General features: G+C 40.7%; 1 protein-coding gene across 8 annotated transcripts in view; it reads right to left on the bottom strand.

Annotated features, from left to right (window-relative positions):
• The window catches only part of LIMS1 (LIM zinc finger domain containing 1), a 140,962-nt gene that overhangs the window by 30,339 nt on the left and 86,831 nt on the right, over positions 1-23,792 (bottom strand). For 5 of the 8 annotated variants that reach the window (XM_036448003.2, XM_036448002.2, XM_036448005.2 and 2 more), the window contains one exon: positions 6,117-6,276. In XM_036448003.2, the coding sequence (XP_036303896.2) occupies positions 6,117-6,272 (156 nt within the window). In that variant the 5' untranslated portion in view covers positions 6,273-6,276. Of the gene's footprint in view, positions 1-6,116; positions 6,277-12,667; positions 12,882-23,792 lie in introns of those variants that run through there. The other 3 variants (XM_036447998.2, XM_036447997.2, XM_036447999.2) reach the window with 2 other exon arrangements.

Genomic DNA, 23,792 nt, shown 5'->3' with positions numbered 1-23,792 from the left:
GGGCACAGACCCTCACCCCCCCAACTTTGCAGAGGCCTAAACCCTCATCTATTCTGAGGGAAGTCTCCTGCCCCCATGACTGCTTAACTTCCCATGCCCAGATCAAATCGGGACCTGGGTAATAGACAGAGACTTGGCCAACAGCAGCTGCCCTCTCACTGCAACAAGACTTGTTTGAGTTGTCTTGTACCCATGGTATGGGGAAGTGGGTTTTTGATATCTAAATCCAAGCTACCAACAGAAATGCTCAGGACCTACTCAAGAAGGCAAATAATCCTTTCCCCTAGTATTGACAGGGTAAAATAAGATTGTTGTTAGAGTAATAAATTTGATAGTAAAATAATAGTCAAGTTTTCAAGCTAAATTAAATTGGCTAAGTGAAATAAGCAAATATTCTAGAAAAATTAATTAATTGTACTAGGCAAAAAGCAGTTCCTAAAGTGTTAACTAAAATTTTTATCAGTAGTTCATCTCATGATAAAATTGTGTAACATGTAATGAACCTAAGGCAGTTATATTACAGTGCAAAAAATTAAAATTTAAAAGCTATCAAGACTACATTATAAAATTTCCAAAAGCCTCCTAATATTTAAATTAAAAAAGGGCAGATACAGAATATCATGTAAGAAAAAATATCTGTAAGTAAATTACATCTAGAGAATTTGTACTTTAGAAAATTAATTTTAATGCTAACAGCAAGACACCCATGAAAAACACACATGGTGTCAAAGCAAGCCAGAGGAAGATCATTTGGGCAAAAATGAAAAAGGATCCCAAGTCAAATTTATAGAAATATTCCTTTATTAACTTTTGGTCCAGAATATGTTTGTATATTTTCAGAAAACAACTCAGAGATCATGTGGATTCCGGCAATAGAGAGGAATTGACAGGACTACTCCAACTATGAAGACAGAAGAGAAGCAGTCCGGAGATGGAAGATGCTGATGTCGCCTTAATAGCCGTCAGCAGCTGTGTGTCACTGCAGGTGGCCCAAGACCAAACCAGAGAGTGTTGGACCTGCATTTGTCCACCATCCAGAACTAAAATATCATTGCTGACATATACACATAAGGAACTGTTTGACATTGAAATTGGGACACAAAAAGAACTGTTGACCCAGAAAGAAACTCACTACAGAATGATTCATTTGCCTTTCAGCATAACCATTATTGCTTGTCTCAATTTCGATTCTTATAAGTATATTTCGAGTAGGACATGATCTCACTCATCTAGGGGAAATGATGAACAACATAGACTGATGAACAAGAACAGACCCAGAGACAAGGAGGCATGGATCAGACTGTCAGACTTTAGAGGGAGGGTAGGAGAGGGTGAGGATAAAGGGGAGAGATTAACCAAAGGACTTGTGTGCATACATATGAGCCTAACCAGTGGTCAAGGACAACAGGGGGATGGGAGTATGCATGGGAAGGTGTGTGGGATGGGAATGGGGGGATGAGGTTAAATATGTGATAACTTAATCAACAAAGAAATTTAAACAAACAAAAAAAGAAAGAATGGTTCTGTTTTTTAACTAATTTAAGTTATGGAGTTCTATGAAGATTCCCTTTGAGCAGGGAAAATATAATTCCGCTGCATTAAAGAAAGTTCAGAATTAGAAACTTAGCTAATGGTCTCATTTCAAGTCAAGTGCAAATGTTGAAAACTGGACTATCATAAAATGAGTGGGCCAACAGACAAGCACCTCATTTTTTTTGCAAATTTCCTCTCAACGGTATGTCTTTCCTTCTCAAGTTTCAGCCTTCCTGAATCATCCTGGTTCAGTATAAGAGAAAATGAGTGAAAAAAAATCTCTTGTAAAACATCTTTCCACTCACTCTCCCATCATAAATTGGTCTTTCCTGTTATGCATGTTGTGACAGGGAAAAAAGAAGTATGTTTTGGATATTCAAACTAAGGAGAGAGAAAACAATCTGAAGTATCAGCCAAGAACCCACCCCTAAATGCCTACTATTCTAAGTTGGAAAGGCTGCATACCAAGTCCTTAGTCCTTGGTGCAGTCCATCCAAAACTGTAACATTTCTGGAAGCATATTTTTCTGTATTGGTTCAATTTCACTTCCAAAAATTATTTTCTTGGGGGAAAATTTAATATATTCTTTTTACTGGAGATAATCCCAGGTGCTACAAAGTTAGATTTAGGAACCACTATATGGCTATTTATAGTTGGTTTTAGGGTCTCTGGGTTGAATGGGTAATAGCACCTGGAAATGTCAATTAATCAGCCTTCTTATGCCACCAATAATTTGGCCTTTTTACAAATACTTCTTCATGTGTATTGGAGATTGATTTGGCGATACTAATAACTTATGTAAACCAGCACTGATGGACATAAATTTCCCTCTGAAAACAACTACAACACGAAGTCTAGGATCACTAATCATACATAACTCACACATTTATCAACATCTCTCAGTTTTCCTGGCCTGAAAATGAGGACAAGTACCATAAAAGCTGTCAATTTCTTCCTAAATCACTTGGAAAATTGTATTCACTCCTGGAACTAGGGCATTATGTGGTCTATGCAGCAAAGCATGGAGTAGGCTTTTTATAATACCCATGGAGTGACTCAACAAAGCAGCAGGAATGGCTAAGTATAGGAGAGCATGAGCTATCAGTTATAGAAAATAACATTCTCAGCCAGGCTGCTGGAGCTTGGATGTTGGGCATTGTCCTGTGCACCAAGAGATTGTTGGTTCAATTTCTGGTCACGGCATGTGTTGGGGTTGGGGCCTTGATCCCCAGTAGGAGGGCATGCAGGAGGCAGCCAATTAATGTTTCTCTGTCACATTGATGTTTCTCTCTTCCTCTCTCTCTAAAAATCAATAAAAAGCCGAAACCGGTTTGGCTCAGTGGTAGAACGTCAGTCTGCGGACTGAAAGGTCCCGGGTTCGATTCCGGTCCAGGGCATGTGTACATTGGTTGCGGGCACATCCCCGGTAGGGGGTGTGCAAGAGGCAGCTGGTCGATGTTTCTCTCTCATCGACGTTTCTAGCTCTCTATCTCTCTCCCTTCCTCTCTGTAAAAATATCAATAAAATATATAAAAATCAATAAAAAAGTCTTAAATATATATATATATATATATATATATATATATATATATATATATATATATATAATTCCTAAAAAACTATTTCAGTTTCTATGAGAGTCAGGCCATCATAATGGAGGAAAACAAAGCATATAGAAACAAGCAAAACTCAGACTGAGACCCTATTGGGATTGCTCACCTACCACATAACAGTGCGGTCTCTGAGGACCGTGGTCACAGGAAAACTGGGAGTGAAATGCCTGCTTTGCATATGAGAATCAAAGGAAAGAATAAGAACAATAGTTTGTAAAACACTTAATACAGAGCTTGGTTCATAATAGGGTTTAATATGTGATATTTTCAGAAATAAAAATGTTAATATAACTCACACATCTTTAAAATTAAAAATAATACGGCATTTATTCATGCATAAAACACTACACCCCAGGCAAGTTGAAGTGTTGTGAACCAACACAAGCCAGGTGAGCCCACCTTTGAGAGAATCACAGGAAGCTGGGAAGAAGCACCTAGGTGGTTACAGTGGTAGAAAGCAACACCTGTTGTTGTTTTAACATGTTTACATAATTTTTATTACTACCCAGGTCACTATCTTCTGATATAGATAAACTTAAAAGAGTAATTATTATAATCATTACTATTTAAAATTTATTTAAAATTAAAATGCATAAGTAGAGCCAAAGCTTGTTTGGCTCAGTGGATAGAGTGTAGGTCTGCGGACTGAAGGGTCATGGTTTCGATTCCAATCAAGGGCACATGCCTGGGTTGTGGATTCGATCTCAACAGGGGACATGCAGGAGGCAGCAGATCAAAGATTCTCTCTCATCATTGATGTTTCTATCTCTGTCTCCCTCTCCCTTCTTCTCTGGAATCAATAAAACTATATTAAAAGGGGAAAAAAGCAGAAGTAGAATATTTGAATAGAGAAAAATAAATTTCAGTTTGGGGAAACAGTTCTAATTACTATATAGAAAATAAATCTTGCCTTCTGCTAAATGAATGATGAGTTACCTAAGAATGGGTATATTTATCTTCCTTTGTGCCAATTTAAACAAGAAAATGTAAGCTCTCTTTAGGGTCTTTCTTAAATGAGTTCTTTCTAGAAGTACTTTCTAATTAAATTTATGGCACAAGAATTAACAGTTACTGCAGACAGATTCTTAAGAGACAGGACTATAAAAAAGGTTTTTGTTGTGTGTACGGTATTCCCTAAACAACCAGAGGAACATGCCCATTTGTAACTGACTTATTATCATAGTGGACTTCACTACCTACTGGAAGGGATGTCCTTATTATTTGATGCATTGGTTCTCAACTGAGAGTGATTTTGCTCCCCAGCGGGTATTGAGCAATGACTGGAGATATTTTTGTTTGTCACAACTAGGGATCTAGTGGGTAGAGACTAGAAATGCCATTAACATCCTATAATGTAAAGACATTGTGGGATTTAATCGTCAAACTGGGTCCCCCCCAGCACCACAACTGAGAGGGGTACCCACATAACATATGACTATGTAAGCAATGGGGTTGCTGTCTGCCAGGGAGTGACAGCTGAAAATTCAGACACTCTCTTAAAGGGCCTGTGGAACCACCCACCTTGTGTTCTGGCAGAGGGAGGGCACATTGGACTGGAGCTGTGTGAGAAGAAGCCAGGATTGGAAACTCAGGAGTTAGAGCTCAGAAGGCACATACCCTCGGTTTCCTGTGCTGAGTCATTCCCTCACACAGTAGAGGACATCTTTCTCACAAAAACATTTGCCTTGCCTAGGGCGAAAACAGCTGACCCACCGTATTGGTCCCAGTAAATGAAACAGTGTTCCCCAATCAAAACTCTTAAAGCTATTTCCAGAGTGAAGTTACTATATATAATACATGGTAGTTCTATATTTCATGTGCCCATGAGAAATAGGCAAATAGCTTTCCACAGGCTGGTCTGGGAACCCCACTCTCATGGGGCATTGTTTCAATGGGAAAATGCTGTCTGAGTCACAACCAACTTACTAATGACACTTAACAACTATTTTTCCTTCCTCAGGAATGGTTTGTAAAACAGTGAAATTTAAAAATCTGTTAAGCCAAGAAGAAATCAAAGAGCAGCCATCTCTGTCTATAGCACAATTCTTATTATATAGGGATACACATACGAATAACACACACACACACACACACACACACACACACAAACATGTAAGGAGTAAGTTGGTAAAAGTAAATTATCTTCTCTTTCTCCCTCTCTCTCTCTCTCTCTCTCTCTCTCTCTCTTTCTCTCTCTCTCTCTCTCACACACACACACACACACACACACACACACACACACACACACCACTCTATCTTCATTAACAGCATGAGGTTAGTCTTCTTAGACCAGTCCCAAAAGTAGACATTTACTTTGAGAAGGGGGTATCATTGATCGTAAGTAAGAATAAATACAAATGGAGTATAGAGCACATGGTAATACAGAGGATCAAGAAAAACAAGTACGTTGAAAAGAATATAAGATACATAGAAGAGCTAAAAATGGACAGAGAATCCCCCCAAAATATTCATTTTCAAACAAGATCCTCTTTAAAAAATAAATGCAAGGAAGGTCGTACTAGTTGCCTGAAAGTTTTGGAGCAGGTAACAAATGCCTGCCTTCAGAGAGGGGGTCCAATGGTGCCCTCAGAGGGAGGAGGACACAGAGATAGGACTCAGAAAGGTATGTGCAGGAGCAAGGAAGTGAGGACCTGAGTGGAGAAGCCAGAAAAACTGAGGCTGAAGTGTATAAAAAGAATTTGTCTGCTGAGCTGAAGTGCTCAGGTCTGACAGGTTGAGAAACAGGCACCATGGGTTCTGAAATAGGAGGACAAAATAAAGAGTGTAAATGGTGGGGTCTGTCAAAGTATTCCATATCTAGGCCATCCTCATTAACCTGACAGAAACCAAATATCTGGCACTGTATCTGGCATTTCCATACAGTCTTTGGCACTGAAATTTAAGGTAGAAGGGGAGGGGAGAGGAGGGAAAAAGAATAGTACCTTTAGGCCTCACTCCAAGTTGACTCACCTCATAGAAAAGTCCTTCTGGGAACTGCTGGAAGCACTGAGCACATACAAAACACTGCTCATGGTACAGCTCACCGTTACTGTTCACAATCTTCTCGGCGGGTGCAAAACCCCCCCTGCAGCGCTCACAAGTGGCATTGGCCAGAGCATTGGCCATGTTACTGTAAAAACAAAGGACAGGAAGTTACAGATTAACCTTTGCTTAGCTATAAGACCAAAAAACAGAAAGAACTAAAGAGCACATTCTATCTAATCACAAAAACCATATTTTATCTATACAGCCCATTTTTTTGTTTGTGTTTTAAGTACTCAACATAAAGTATGCCCCTCTTTCCCCTAGCATCTTAGGTCCTGAAAGTTCCTCCTGCTTGGAACCTGTTTTGTTTTTTTGACATTTTGATAAATATACCACAAGTGAATGCCAACTACTAGTTAAGCACTATGGGTAGAGATAAAAGTCAAGAGTTGCCCCCATGGAGCTTGAGTTTACAACTTGATAAGTAGCTTTAATACCCACAAGTCAATATCTCAAGTCCATTTCTCTCCCTTCTGAGAACAGAATCTAAATTTCATGTTAATGAATGCCATTGTACAGACACAGATGATCCTTTTGATTAGATCCTGTTGAAAGCAACTGCTCAAGTAACTTTTTTTTTTAAATATATTTTTATTGATTTTGTACAGAGAGGAAGGGAGAGACAGAGTTAGAAACATTGATGAGAGAGAGTCATCGATCAGCTGCCTCTTGCACACCCCCCACTGGGGATATGCCCGCAACCAAGGTACATGCTCTTGACCGGAATCGAACCCGGGACCTTTCAGTCCCTAAGCCGACGCTCTATCCATTGAGCCAAACCGGTTTTGGCTGCTCAAATAACTCTTAAAACCAGTCAAAATTTCTTAGTCCTATAATATAATTAATAAGACAAATATTAAACACTAATATTATAAAATATATCTTAAAAATCACAGCATTTTAAATTATAAAGATCACTTTATAGATGATGAAATGGGGGTTTGGAGGAGTGAAGTGACAAGCCCAACCCCACAAAACTAATTAGTTAATGGAAGATATAGGACTAGAATCCAGGTCCCCTGCTCATAAAATCACAATCCTATATAATAATAGAGGAATATGCTCATTTTCTGCTACTCTGTAATGTAATGACCAGGTTAGCAGGCTTGCATGCAGCAGGCTTGGGTGGGTGGGCTGTTACAGCAGGAGGACATGAGCTTGTGGTGCCTCCTCTGGAGTTGGGGAGCTAATGATGGACGGGCTCTGGTCCTCCTCCAACAGCCCTCTCCAGCAGGCAAGGGGCTGCTGAGACCCAGGCGGGGCCTCTGGCTACAGAGTCACAGGTTCAGAGACCCTACCAAGCCGCCTGAAGGCCATGTGGCTGGTCCAAAGGTGCCCGAACACGATATCCGTTCACGACATGAAAGAGGTGTGGGAGGAAATCCAGAGAATGGGATGTGGGGGTTCAAGACTCACTCCCTTTGGGCTTTGTACTACTTCTTGGCCCACCTGAGGGGCGGCACCTGGGTGAGTGCCACAGCTTCCGCAAAGCGCCGGCCAGGAAGCGTGCAACCCAAGGGGCGCTGAGGTGGGGTGCACTAGATGGGGCTCAGGCCCGGGCAGGGGGCCGGTGGGCGGGGATCTGCCTTGCCCGTGGAGAGCCAGATTCTGCAGTGGCCCCAAGATGCGTGTTGGCCCGGCGGGAAACAAGAGGCAATGTCTGCTGGTGTGGAAGAACGCCTGGGCAGAGGGGTTCAGACCCACAGCCCCGAGGGCTGTGGTTGAGGAGTGGCACCACCTCAGTGGAGGGGCGCCGCCTTGCCCCAGCAGCCTGAGCGCTTGAGAGGCAGCCCCAAAGCAAGACCCACCCCTGGTTCCTGCCCCCCCCCCCCCAACCCTCGCCCACGCCTGCATGGTGAGTGAGAAGCCTACCACCTGCTCCCCAGAAAGGTGGGGAGGTGAGGGGGGGGGGCAGTAAAGAATGGGGGTGGGACGCGGGGGGGAGGAAAGAATGTGGGCTGTCCCTGATGATGAGGCGCTTGAGAACGAGGCTCAGAAGCCTGAGAGAGGTTTGCTCTGTTTGTCCCGCGGCTGTCCCTTGGAAGGGGGGAGGGCTGTGAGGGATTCCATAGACAACTGGAATTGGCCTGTTTCCCGGTCTGTAAAATGGATCAAGTGTGTCCCAGTGCCTTTCCTGAGCTTTGATGGCCAATTGAGATACTATATAAAGAAAATGAGAAAAGAGGTGAGAAAGAAAAGGAAGGACGAGCAACACAAAAGAAAGACTGGAAGGAACCTGTAAACCCATTGTCACTTAAATGGGGAATTAGTTAATGTGTTGTAATGATGGTATGATGTCAGGTGGGTACTGGAAATATCAGGGAACACTTTGTAAAGTATATGATTGTCTAACCACTATTCTGTAACTAATATAAAAACTGAAACTAATACAAAATAATATTGGATGTAAAGAAGTGAAAATAGGAGTTAAATTTTTATAAATTTCAAAGCTTAAAGGCTGAAAAGGAAGGATGGGAGAGAATAAAAATAGTGTTTTTCATTTTACCATTTTATTGTCTTTTCAGTACATAAAAAAGACAGTTGTCTTTATATGGTACTTTTATACTTTTCTAAGTCATTATCTCATTTTATGTTCAGGGCAACTTAAAGATAATTATTCCTTCCACTGTTCAAAGAAAGGAAATCTTGGTGTCTAGCCCCAATGATTTAATCATCCAGCCCTTATTGTAAAACAGGGTTAATGAAATTTTCTATGAAGGGTCATATCTGTACTAATAAAAGCCTTGGGGGCAATCAACACAGCAGGGGAGTGGTTAGGGGGAGATCAGGTTGGCAGGCAGAAGTGGTTGAGGCAATCATGCAGGCAGGCGAGCTGTTAGGAGCCAGCAGTCCCGGATTGTAAGAGGGATGTCTGACCGCCAGTTTAGGCCCAATCCCTGCAGCCTAAACTGGCAGTTGGACATCCCAAGGGGTCCAAGATTAGAGAGAGTGCAGGCTGGGCTTAGGGACACCTCCCCCCATGTAAGAATTTTGTGCATCAGGCCACTAGACATAATATAATGTCAATTTTAAAACACGTGAGAATACACGATAGAGACACCACCATACTTTTAGATGGAGAAAGTAAAACCAGGCAGTCAAGTGAGCACTGATGGTGAGCCTAAGGCACATGTGTCAAACACAAGGCCCTCGGGCCAAATCCGTCCCGCCAGGCCTTGCAATGTGGCCCGCACCATGCTGTCATCACTGCACTCCGCTGCGTTTCCATCACAATGACAGTTTATGACTGTTCAGTAAACCATTCGGCCCGTGATTTAGGCTGGATTTTAGATTTTGGCCCCTTCTCTGATTGAGTTCGACACCCCTAGCCTAAGACGTTGGTAACTTCCTTGCCAATCATTCCACTACACCTGAAAACCACAGGACACATTCAATAAGTAGTCCCAAGTTTCACCTAACAATTGTGCAGTTTGCAAGAAGAGCATATAAGGCATAAAATCAGATAATTAGTTATTCTCTAAAGGTTCCCCTGAATTTCACATAAAGAACTGTTTGTTTCTGAAAGGCCACCAAGTGAAGAACCCTAAACAGGCTAAGCTAAGCCACCCTTTGTAATTTGGCAAGTTTATTTTCAGATGCCCATTCAGAGCACAAGTTCCACCTGTGTGTCTGGTCCCCTGGTGCAGCTTCCTACCATCTGATCAAGTTAAAAATACTTAAGATATTTGTTTTGTTTTCTAATATAGTAAATATTGATAAAATAAAATCTCAGGGGTCAAAGTCAAAATGTTTGTCATTGATGTTTATACTATAGAATAGCAATTTTCAACCGGTGTGCCACAGGAATTTTGAAAACATGCAGTACCTAACTAATAAGAGACAATGATCTCTTTTCCTTTAGTTTATCAAATAACCTAGCTCCATGCTGAAAGCAGGTGCAAGCGGGGCCGCTGCTGTCAATGCGTGGGAGGAGAGGCGGTGGGAGCAAGCTGCCGGCAGACAGGGGCCTGGGGGAACAGACAGGGGCCTGGGCCAAGACCCATCCCTGTGCCTACCACTACCTCGTGGCCCATAGTTCCTTTCAAGGGGCACAAATCTGTGCACTGGGCCCCTAATAAATAATTAAAAAAAAAAAAAAAAATATATATATATATATATATATATATATATATATATATTATTGATTTTTTACAGAGAGGAAGGGAGAGGGATAGAAAGCTAGAAAAGTCGATGAGAAAGAAACATCAATAGGCTGCCTCCTGCACACCCCTCAAAGGGGATGTGCTCGCAACCAAGGAACATGCCCTTGACTAGAATCGAACATGGGACCTTTGAGTATGCAGGCCAACGTTCTATCCACTGAGCCAAACCAATTAGGGCAAGTAAACAATTTTAAAAAAAGAAAAAAAGATACTACAGCCAGCACAACAATAGCTGTCTGGTGCGAAGCAATCAAAATTATACCTATGTTTTTGTTAGATTGGCAAAAAAATTTGTATTTTCTGCCAATCTGACAAAATTTGGTTGGCACAGAATTTTAGTAATTAGTTTATGTGTGCCATTAGATGATAAAAGTTGAAAATTACTACTATAGACTGTTTGCATTCAAGTTAAAACACTCAAATAGTTAGAATTAGAAAATAGGTAGAAACATTATAAAAAGAAGCATATAATGTGGGTGTTGTGTTTTTTTTTAACCACAGGAAAAAACTAGTTTTAGAAATGATGTAATATATATTTTTAAGTATTCCTTTTCATTACAACAAAGAAAAGAAACAGTACATTAGACAAAATTTTCAGGAAAAAAAATTCCAATAATCTCACTAATCTATGAAACTGTTTACATTTCCCTTTTCTTTCTATCTTTGATCCTCTGGCACGATGTTTTTGTTTGATTGCTTATTTAATGGACTATTTTTTAGAGCAGTTTTAGGTTCACAGAAAAACTGAGTGGAAGGAACAGAGACTCCCCATATAGTCTCTGCCCAACACATGCACACCTCCCCCATTACCAACATCCCACATCCAAGTGGCACAGTTGTTATAATGGATGAACCTACATTGACATATGTACTTTTTTAAGAGTTGACTTTTATATTAAGTACACATAATAAAAGTTACTTTTTTAAAAGTCATGAATGATAGTTACCACTGTCATTTGGTTAGCTATAATAAATTAGTTAATTTCTCAGAAAATAATTTTACTAACTAAATTTTTTCAACACAAGTGTTGATGGCAATGAATATATACACTGGGAAGATAATCTCTCTCTCTCCATATGTAAAATTTATTTTTTACTATTGATTTTTAGAGAGCCTGGAAGGGAAGGAGCGGGCAGAGCAGGGGGGCATGAGGTGGGGGAGAGGGAGGGAGGAGAGAGAGAGAAAGAGAGAGACAGACATTGATGTGAGAAAGACACACAGACTGCTTATCTCACTCACAGGGCTGAGATCGAACCCATGACGGTTTTGGTGCACAATTAAGGCTACATTACCACTTAGCCACACCCGCCAGGGATATAGATATATGTACATGCCTTTAGTGTAGAACCTTCATAACTCACTGGCCAGTCACAACTGTTTCAGCTGATCTATTTCCAAAAATCAGGCACACAAAGAAAGCTTAACATCATAAAGTTTTCTGTTATTTAAGTGCCTCACTTATCAAAGTATATGAGTGAAACAAATTTTCTGGTATTAAAATGCAAAAATTGTATAGATCCAAAAAGCATCTTGAGAGTTCACCAAGCATTTTAGTTATAGTACAATTATAATTGCCCAACTATGCTTAAAAAGAACTCTTTATGAGTTGTGAAAATGACATCTGTTGTAATACCACACAGAATGAATTCATGGTCAATCAAATCTTCTTTAACTCTCAAATGACAAATTGGGAATTTGCAATAGATTACAATTTGTATAAAGTCAACAATCTTATATGAGATGGTCTAAATACTAACTACTCTGCACTATTTAAAAAATAAACTGTTTGATAAAACCCATTCAATAATATGAATTAGATGAACTTCTAGGGTTAACTGCATTATATATACATATGTTATACAATATCCTTTTTTATTCATTCAATTCCCTTAGAGACAATATTAAAAAACTCACTTAGCATACTTTAGACTGACTGTTAAACATAACAAAAATCTGTATTTTTATCAGCAGTCTTTAATTAATTTTTCAGTTTCTTAACCTGTCCCTTACCTGTAGGCAGTTTTAGAGTATAAAATTTTTCTATTACAATTCTAACAATGAAAACCCTAGACCTCCCTCTTGGACTACACAGTGAAAGTGTACCATTATCAGGAACCTGCTGCAGACAAAGCTATCACTACTTTGACTTTAATGGTAGCATTTTCCTTCACATCTCACTTCAGCCAGCACAAGTGTACAGGACAGGCAACCAAGCTGCCTCCTGGGGCCTATCGCCCCACCCTGGCACCCCCTGCTCAGAGCCCATGCAGAAGACATCTGGAAGAAGCAACTCTGGGAAAGGAGACACTCACAATTTCGCATAAAAGTCACAGAACTCCTTGTAGACTTGGACGTCGCTCTGTCTGCGCTGCAGTTTGGACACAGCCCTCTCGTGTCCATTGCCATTAGCCTGGCAGACACTGCTCAGGGCCGACTGGGGGATTTCTTCCTTTTTTGGAATAACAGAGGGGTGGTGCACCCTGCTCGGGAATGCCATTGTAGGTGCTCTTGAGCTTGGAGCCCAGACCAGAGAGAGCCCAGGCCAGAGGAGACCGGAGAAACAATGTCCAGGCCTCCCCCACTTCCGTGCCAGGGTCACTCCCACTGTCCTCACACACGTCAGCCCCAGGCTTGCTGACCTTCATAGTAAGAGCTCCAGTAGTAAAGAAAGTCTGGATTTACAGAGGCATTTTGGAAGTTCTAGAAAACATTCAGTGAATGGGTGTATGCAAGAGTTAATTGGAAAGAGATGGAATTAGTTAGAACTCTTTGTATCTCATTCCCAGCTAATCCTATAAGTCAGGCGAGCCAATATTTTTTGGTCTTTATCATGACTAAGGACGCCACTAGTATGCATGTATTATCACAGCATATTACAGGTCTTATAATGATGCCAGCAGAGAAGATGACGATGATGTAGGACTGTCAGGCTCTTATTTGTTTTCCTTACAATATTCTTTACAGTCCTTAATTTGTATTAGGTCCAATGATTGTAAATCATGTTCATTTTCCTGCCAGAAACACCATGAGATCCAAAATATTCTGTTCAGGCTGAGGTAACACTTAGAGACAGCAACCAGCAGAGTAGCACACTGAAGTAGGCACTGGAAACTGCCTTTCCTTCAGTTCAAACAGTATTAAGGAGGCTGGGGACAAATTCTTAAACTTCTTTTAGCCTCACTTCACATGCCAAATGTAATGCTCAGGAGTGGAGGAACTTTGTCTTATTCATGACTGTACTCACATCATAAATAGAGCCCACCTCTTAGCAGGTATGCAATTAATTGTTGATGAATGAACTGGGGTTAATAATCCATCTACTTGATCTAACAAACCTTGGAAACAATGAAAGAGCAAATTAGCTACCAGTTTGCTAAGCACTTTGAGTCAGCAAGAGATCTAAACATGTAACTAAAATATTACTACTAAAATAAATGCAACTAATTATCTTATTTACTTCATAACAACCAGTCTTATATCTACTAGTCAAAAACAGTTGAACTATGAAAAATTAATGGTTCATGAATATAAGACACAATGAATTCTCTTATCTGCCAACAAACTAAAAATATTCTGAAAGAACTGAAATCAAATTTTCAACTTTTTATTTTGTAATAATTTTTGTCACAGGAAATTGTAAAGATTGTACAGAGAGGTGATACAGCATCCAGCTCTCCCAAGCAGTTCCATCTCATACAACTACAGTAAATCATCAAAACCAGGAATCTCACATCAGTGTAATGTGTGTATAGGGTAGACATATGTAAACACCACCCCAATCACAATATAAAACAAGTCTAGCACTACAAAGATCTCTGTCAGGTTATCTCTGAGAGTTCTCTCCTCATCCTGCCATCCCTAACTCCTGGCAACCATTAATTTGATTTTCATCTATGTAATTGTAACTTAAAGAATATTATTGCTATGGACTCAATGTTTGTGCCTCTCCAAAATCCATATGTTGAAAGCCCGATCCCCAATGTGATGGTCCTTGGAGGTGGGGCCTTTGGGAGGTGATTAGGGTTAGATTAAGTCATGAGAGTGGGACATCAATTCCTCACCATGGGATTAATCCTATATAATAAAAGGACAGGGACTACAAACGTAACAATCGGAACAACAGTTTGACCAGTCACTATGAGGTGCCTTGACCACCTCTCGGTCCTTCCCCGCCAGCCTGTGAGAGGTGGCTCGCGGCTCAGGCACAATTTTGTGTGCTGGGCCTCTAGTATCTTCATAAGATGAGGAAGAGACACAGATCACTCTCTATGGGCCACATGATACATGATACAATATAGCCAGAGCAGCTGTCTACAAACCAGGAAGTGGACCCTCATCCAAGCTGAATCTACTGGAGTGTGGATCTTAGAATTCTCAGTCTCTAGAACAGCAGTTAGGGGAACATCTGGCCTGTGGGCCATATAAGGCCTGTGAAATCATTTGGTCTGGCCCTGTCAAGGCATAAGGGGTGAGTTAATTAAATGTTTGACCAAATATAGCCAGCTAATTAAAAAAATATATATATTTTATTGATTTTTTACAGAGAGGAAGGGAGAGAGAGAACTAGAAACATTAATGAGAGAGAAACATCGACCAGTTGCCTCTTGCACACCCCCTACCGGGGATGTGCCCACAACCAACATACATGCCCTTGACCGGAATCGAACCTGGGACCCTTCAGTCCGCAGACCGACGCTCTACCACTGAGCCAAACCGGTTTTGGCGCCAGCTAATTTTTAAGTTGATAATTTTGTATGGCCCATGAATGGTGTTATAAATATCAAAATGGGCCTTGGCAGAAAAAAGGTTCTTCAGCCTGGCTCTAGAACCTTGAGAAATAAATATTTGTTGTTTAAACCATGTAGTGTACAGTATTTTTGTAGCCAAAACTGAGACAACTACATCAATGAAATCACACAGTCTGTGACCTCATTGGAGCTCCCTTTTTCTTTCTTTCTTTCTTTTTAATCCTGAGAGAAATGCATTGATTGGTTGCTTCCTGCACGCACCAGGGCCAGGGTCAGGGAGGAGCTGTAACCCAGGTATGAGCCCTTGATGGGAATTGAACCTGGGACTCTCTGGTCCATAGCCTGACACTTTATCCACTGAGCCAAACCAGTTAAAGCTGGAAAGCTTGCTTTTTCCACTAGCATAATGCCCTTAAGATATATCCACATCGTTTTTTAAAATATGTCAAAAACTTGCTCTTTTTCTTTTTAAATATGTTTTTATTGAGCTCGACCAGTGTGGCTCAGTGGTTGAGCATCCCTATGAACCAGGAGGTCATGGTTCAATTCCTGGTCATGGCACATGCCCAGGTTGTGGGCTCGATCCCCAGTGTGAAGTGTGCAGAAGGCAGCCAATCAATGATTCTCTTTTATCACTGTTGTTTCTCTTTCTCTCTCCCTTCCTCACCGAAATAAATAAATAAATAAATAATATGCTAACAAAGCCAAAAATAAAATTGTAAAATGTTTTTATTGATTTCAGAGAGAGGAAGAAGGGAGAGGAAGATAGAAACATCAATGATGAGAGGGAATCATTAACCGGCTACCTCCTGCATGTCCCCCATTGGCGATTGAGCCTGCAACCCAGGCATATGCCTTGACTGGGAATCAAACAGGCAACCTTTTGGTTCCTGGGTTGACATTCGACCATTGAGCCACACTGGCTGGACAATAGCTTGCTCTTTTTCATTGCTCAGTAGCACTCCATGGTATGAATATACCTTAGCTTGTTTAATCATTTACCCATTAAAGGACATCAAGTTTGGGCTGTTGGGGATATAGCAGTGTATATTTCTGTGTGAATATGAGTTTTCATTTGAGATAAGTGTTCTAGAGTGAAATTGTTGAGTTATATGATAAGTCTAGGTTTATTAAAAAAAAAAAAAACTTGCCAAATTATGTTATAGAGTGGTTGTAAGTCTTTACATTGCCACCAGCAATGTATGAGACTTAATTTTCTCCATATCCTTTCCAGCCTTTGGTGTTACCATTATTTTTAATTTTAGCTGTACCAATTAATAGGTATGTAGTCCCAATTTTTATTATATATATATATATATATATATATATATATATATATATGAAGATAAATACCAAAACAAGCCAGAAAATTTACCTCACCAGATAATTGTATTGACAAGAAAAAGGAATAATGTGTGCATTTGGAGAAAAAAGCAAACACTACAGAGAGGTATAAAATGAAAAGTCTCTTAATAGTTTATGTGTGTGTACAAGCATGCATTCTACTTTTATTTTATATATTTATTTATTTTGTTAATCCTTATCAGAGGATTTTTTTCCCATTGATTTTTAGAGAGAGTAGAAGGGAGGAAGAGGGAGAAGAGACAGAGAGAGAGAGAAAGAGAGAGAGAGAGAGAAAGAAATATGGATGTGAAAGAGACATATGGATTTGGGACTGAACCTGCAATCCAGGTATCTGTCCTTGACTGAAAATCAAACCTATGATTGCCAATGTTCAAACCACTGAGTCATGCCGGCCAGCAATTACTTTTTAAGAGGCTATTAATTATTATAGAAAAGCTGCTGCCCTAGGTGGTTTGGTTTAGTGAATGGAGCTTTGGCCTGCAGACTGAGGGGTCTCTGGTTCGATTCTGACCAGGGGCATGTGCCTGGGTTGCTGGCTCAATCCCCAGTTGTGGGCATGCAGGATGGAGTCAATCAATGATTCTTTCTCAAGTTGATATTTCTCTCTCTCTCTCTCCATCTCCCGTCCTCTCTAAAATCAATAAAAATAGTAATATATTTAAAAAGAAAATAGCAGCTGCATGAATAGCCCGCCCACATCCAAGGAGCAGCAGCTTCATGAGCATCCCATACCCATCATAGAAGCAACATCAGCATGAGCAGCCTGCCCCCACCAGCCAGAGGAGCCACTACTGCTGCGAACAGTGACCACTAGAGGAGCCACAACCAACTGAGGAGGAGCCGCTGCTACGGCAACCCAAGAAGAAACTGCCACCCAAGCAGTAGCCCCTGCATGACTCAACACCTAGATCCTTCAGTGAGAGCCAAAATGGGTAGACAAAGAAACCCCCAAAGGAAAGAAAAGGAGGAAGTGCCAGAAATGCAGCTAAGTGAAATGGAGCCATGCAATATCTCAGAAAAAGAATTCAGAATAAGGGTCATAGAGTTTATAAATCAGATGGATAAAAAATAAACAACTTGTGTAAGAATCAAGAAGAAATAAAGAGTGATATAGCTGCAATAAAAAAAAATAGAATATTTCAACAGTAGAATAGAAAAAGCAGAGGACCAAATTAGCAAATTAGAAGATGGAAGCAAAGCACCCCCAAACTGAAGTGCAATTGGAGAAAGAATTAAAAGACAGGAGGAGAGCCAAGGGAGCTTTGGGACAACATGAAATGAAGCAACATATGAATAAAGGGAAGAAGAACGAGGGTCAGAAAACCTTTCAGAAGAAATAATGTCAGGAAACTTCCCTGATGTGAGGAAGAAAAGTTACACAAGCACAGAGTCCCAAACAAGATGATCCCAAAAAGATCCACACCAACACATGATATAATTACAATGACAAACACAAATGACAAAGAGAGGATCTTAAAGTCTGCAAGAGAGAGGCAGAGTTACCTACACAGAATTTCCCATTAGATTATGAAATGATTTCTTAACAGAATCACACCAGAAAATAATGGAAGGAAACTTACAAAGTGATGCAAAACAAGGGACTGAATCCAAGAATACTCTATCCAGCAGCACTATCATTCAAAATTGAAGGGGCAATAAGGAGCTTCCCAGACAAAAAAAGGCTAAGAGAGTTTATCACTACCAAGCCAACAATGCAAGAAATGCTAAAGGAACTGGTGTAAAAAGAAGAAATAAAAAGGGAAGAAGGAACACAGTCACAAAAAATAAAAGTAGCTACAAACAAGTACCTATCAATAATAACTTTAAATGTAAACAGACTAAATGCTCCAATCAAAAGATATAGACTGATGGAATGGATAAAAAAACATGACTGAAAAAACAATCCCATTTACCATAGCACCAAAAAAATTAAGATACCTAGTAATAAACTTAACTAAGGAGGTAAAAGACCGGTACTTGGAAAACTACAGGACACTGAAAAAAGAGATAAAAGAAGACATAAACAGGTGGAAGAACATACCATGTTCATGGATTGGTAGAATCCACATCATTAAAATGTCCATACTACTCAAAGCAATCTCTAGATTCAATGTACTCCCCATTAAAATACCAATGGCATATTTCAGACCTAGAATGAAGTCTCCAAAAATTATTCTGGAATGAAAAAGGACCCTGAATAGCTGCAGCAATCCTGAGAAATAAGAACAAAGTAGGAGGGAATCTCAATACCAGATATCACGCTATAGTACAAAGCTACAGTTTTCAAAACAGCCTGGTACTGGAACAAGAATAGACATATAGATCAATGGAATAGAATAGAGAACTGAGAAATCAATCAAAATCACTATGCTCAATTAATATTTGACAAAGGAGGCAAGAGCATACAATGGAGTCAAGACAGTCTCTTCAATAAATGGTGTTGGGAAAATTGGACAGATACATGCAAAACAATGGAACTAATCCACCAACTTACATTATAAACAAAAATAAACTCAAAATGGAAAAAGGACTTAAACATAAGACAAGAAACCATGAAAATATGACAGACCAAAATCTCAGACATATGCCGATGCATTTCTTCATTTATACAGCTCCTAGGGCAATGGAAATTAAAGAGAAAATAAACAAATGTAAAGCTTCCACACAAGAAACCATCAACAAAACAACAAGAAAGCCCACTGTAAGGGAGAACATATTTGCTAATGTTATCACTGATAAGGGTTTAATATCTAACATTTATAGGAAACTCATACAACTTAACAGAAGGAAGATAAACAACCCAATCCAAAAATGGGCAACAGACATAATTAGATACTTTTCAACAGAGGCCAAGAGACATAGGAAAACATGCTGAAAGTCACTAATCATCTGAGAGATGCAAATCAAAACGACAATGAGGTACCACCTCATACCTGTCAGAATGGCTATAATCAACAAATCAACAAACAAGTGCTGGCGAGGATATGGAGAAAAAGGAACCCTCGTGCACTGCTGGTGGGAAAGCAGACTGGTGCAGCCACTGTGAAAAACAGTATGGAGTTTCCTCCAAAAACTAAAAATGAAACTCCCATTTGACCCAGTGATCTCACTTCTAGGGATATATCCCAAGAAGTCAGAAACACGAATCAGAAAGAATATATGCACCCATATGTTCACAGCAGCACAATTTGCCATAGCTAAGATTTGGAAACAGCATAAGTGCCCATCAGCACACGAGTGGATTATAAAACTGTGGTACATCTACACAATGGAATACTATGCTGTGGTAAAAAAGAAGAAATTCTTACCATTTGCAATAGCATGGATGGAACTGGAGAGCACTATGCTAAGCGAAATACCAGTCAGAGAAATAGAAATATCACATGATCTCACTCATTTATGGAATATAATGAACAACATAAACTGATGAACAAAAATCGATTCAGAGACAGAGAAGCATCAAACCTCAGAGAGAAGATAGGTTAGGGCAGGAGGAAGGGGGAGAGATCAACTAAAGGCCTTGTATGTATGCATATAAGCCTAACTAATGGACACAGATACTAGGGGGGTGAGGGCATCAGTGGGGGGGGATGGAAGGGGGTATGCGTGGGGTGGGAGGGGGTATGTGTGCGTACAATGGGGCGATAAGGTCACATATTAATATGTTAATCAATAAAGAAAAAAAAAGAAAAGAAAAGCTGCTAAGCAAAGGGCAGCCTATTCAAGTTGCCACCAGCCCCTAAAACACCAGAGCTTGTTTATTCTCACAACTGCAGAGTTCCATGCCTTCCTGATTCACTGTATTAATTTGTTTCTTTGTTGTTTCAGCCTAAGTAGCATTTATAAGGTGCAGAGAGTTTCTCTGCTAGTCTTGTTCATAGGGAAGCACAAAAATCAATGGAAAAAATATCCTCGGTGAGGATTAACAAACAAACAAAATAACTGGTCACGTTATTTCACTATTATATTATTTTACACTAGAGGCCTGGTGTGTGAAATTCATGTGCTGGGGGTGAGGGGAGGTGCCCATCAGCCCGGCCTGCACCCTCTCTCATTCTGGGAGCCCTCGGGGGATGTCCTTCAGTCAGACATCCTTAGTGCTGCTGCAGAGGATGTGAGCCCATCTTCTGGCTGAGTGGCACTCCCCCTGTGAGAGTGCACTGACTCTCAGGGGGAAGGTCCTCCCTTGAGTGGGATCAGGTGAAACTGGCTCTCTGACATCCCCCAAAGAGGTCCCAGATTGCAAGTGGGCACAGGCCAGGGCAAGGGACCCACTGGTGCACAATTGAGCCTGGGGAGGTACGAGGGAGGTTTCCAGGGTGTGTTCAACCCATCTGGCTCAGTCCCGATTGACTGGACCCCAGCAGCAAGCTAACCTGCTGGTTGGAGCATCTGCCCCTTGTGGTCAGTGTATGTCATAGTGAGTGGTTGAGTGGCCTTAGCATATCATTAGCATATTATGCTTTGATTGGTTGAACAGATGACTGTACAACAGAACACTAAGTATATTAGACTTGTATTACATAGGACTAGCCTGACCTGTATCCTCTCCAATCTGGGGGTTTCTGTCTGACTTTGCAATCAAATGAGTGAATTGTCTGAGAACCCAGCCCCAGTTTGGTTTGGTGCTCACAGAATAATAGAGGTCTTTTTTTTTTTTTTTCCTTTGCTCCATTGGTGGAGATTTCCTAGAAGTTGCAGGATATTTTCCTTTTAATTTTTCCTCAACACTCTGACTTTACTTATGTCTCTCACTTTGCTGTCCCTCCATTCCCCATCCACAACAGTAACTTGCTCCAGGCTCACTTTGCTCTAGTGTCTAGAAGATCCCGGAATGCATCTGCCACCAGAAATACAATTCCCAGCATTCCTGGTGCTCTCCACACTCTAGGCTTCCACTTCCAGTCCAGGGGCTGCCACCAGAACTACAATTCCAAAATTCCTGGTGCTCCTCTTGATCTTGGGTTCCTCTACCAGTCCAGTGGCTGCACAAACCAAAAGGACTACGAATGCCAACCACACCCAGGCCAGGATGATAGGACCGTACACTCCAGTGGCATCCCCAGCTGCTCAATGCCAGCGGGTGCATATGTAAGTTGGCCACAGGCTTAACGTGGGCGGGGTCCCAGGGATGCCCACTGCATCATTTGGCACCTGCGAGCTGCCCACAGGCTGGCCAGCTTTTTAGGGGTTAATTTGCATACTCGCTCCTGATTGGCTGCGGGTGTCATGGGGATTATGGTCAGTTTACATATTGTCTATTATTAGTATAAATTATGCCTGACCATATGGAGCTCATGGTACAACAGAGCTAAAGGGTACCTAACAAGCACCTGCTGAATGAATAAACACTTGAATACAAGTCACACCCTCTGTTTCTAAGAGTATATAATGTAGCTGGGAAAACAATATATGGATCTATTATTATTATTATTATTATTATTATTATTATTTCTTTTGAGGGCCAAAACAGCTCTTGAAATAGTTGGGAGACTGTTTTTTTTTTTTTTTTTTTTTTTTTTTTAAATATCATAAAAGATATTTTTGTCTGAATAGCAGGCCTATTAGGTGGTTTTTTGCTGAAGAACTAGGGTTTCCTGAGGTCTCTGATTACTTAATGTTTTTTCCAAAGAGCTTCTAGGTTCTAATAAACTCTCCTCATCACATTAGCTCTTTGGGAGATCCCATGGGATAGCTCTGAATACTAGACAACCCTTAAATCCACCCTGGGTAAAGAAATGCATATTTTATAAGCTCAACATTTTCTCATCTACTGTTTGCTAAGCTGACCTCTATCATTTACTGAAGTGATCATTTTGTCATTATCTACTGTGCAGTGACATAGAAAATGGGGCTGCTAGGACAAAAATACCACACACTAGGTGGCTTATAAACAACAGAGATTTATTCCTCATAGTTAGAAACTAGACACCCAAAGACAAGGCGCCAGCACTGCTGGGTTCCGGCAGGGGCTCTCCTCTCCTCCTTCTGGGTTATAGTTGGCACCTCACTGAATTTTCATGTGGTGGAAGAGGCTAGGGATCTCTAACACCATTTTTAGAAGGGCACTAACATCATTCATGAGATCCACCACATAACCCAACCACCTCCTAAAAGCCTGAACTCCTAATACTATCACTTTTGGAAGTTAGGGTTTCAACGTATGAATTTTGGGGGGAGAGATATCACAAACATACAGACTATAACAGGTAGGACCTAGGATCCTTACTGAGTGCCCCTAAAGCCTATTAGATGCCAAGCGACACAGTGTTTCCAATGTTAAGCTGACCACTCTGGGTCCCACAAAGAGTGCTAAAGGGCTTCAGATTCCATCAGTCACTAACTCCATGGTTCCAACATAAATAAATTCCACCCAACACAACACACAACCAGAGATAAATAACCCTTTTACTATCATAAAAAATAACCTAATATAGTAAGTGCTATCATACAAAAATAACCTGCATTTTTTAATTCTTAAAGCCTGGATATAATCATGAGCATTGCCAAATATAAAAATCAACTTTGTCTTGCCTCCATTTCTCCGTTTCCCCTGTCCCTTCTTTTCATCCTCCACAGGTTTTCCCTCTCCCCACGTTGTTGTGCCCCGCGGGTCGGGGCATATCTGGCGCCCAACGTGCGGCGAGGGAACGGACCCCCGTGGGGGACACCCACTTGAGAAGCCCTGGCCAAGCACCCCTGAACCTCAACAAAGTTGGCGTGAGCTAGGTTCGTCTTGAGTCGCCGGGAGGTATTGACCCGTGAGTGAAGACTCATCTTTGATCACCGCGGGACTAGCCGCCCTGCGAGATTGATCTGTTGAAGAGAAGGGGGTGATCATTATGGGACAGGAATTTTAGGGCTCAGGGAGTCCCTTCAGGTACGGAGGATTAAGGCTCGTAAAAAAGATCTACGTAACTTTTTTATATTTCTCTCTGATGTTTGTCCATGGTTCCCCCAGGAAGGAACAATAGATGAAAAATGTTGAAAAAGAAAAAAAAATAAATAAAAAATAAAAAATAAAAAAATAAAAATCAACTTTTTAATAACTGGTATTTCCAAATTAAAATTCTCTCAAATAGCAACTACTGAATTATGTATATCACTACCCAATATTTCATCTATGTGATTTTTAAAAAAATATATATTTTATTGATATTTCACAGAGAGAAGGAAAGGAGAGAGATAGAGAGCTAGAAACGTTGATGAGAGAGAAACATCGACCAGCTACCTCTTGCACACCCCCTACTGGGGATGTGCCTGCAACCAATGTACATGCCCTTGACCGGAATCGAACCTGGGACCTTTCAGTCTGCAGGCCGAC

The sequence above is a fragment of the Pipistrellus kuhlii genome, unplaced genomic scaffold, assembly GCF_014108245.1.
Source record: "Pipistrellus kuhlii isolate mPipKuh1 unplaced genomic scaffold, mPipKuh1.p scaffold_m20_p_2, whole genome shotgun sequence".
Lineage (NCBI taxonomy): Eukaryota > Metazoa > Chordata > Mammalia > Chiroptera > Vespertilionidae > Pipistrellus > Pipistrellus kuhlii.
Note: the sequence above shows the minus strand (reverse complement) of the source record. Positions and strands in the feature narration are given on the sequence as shown.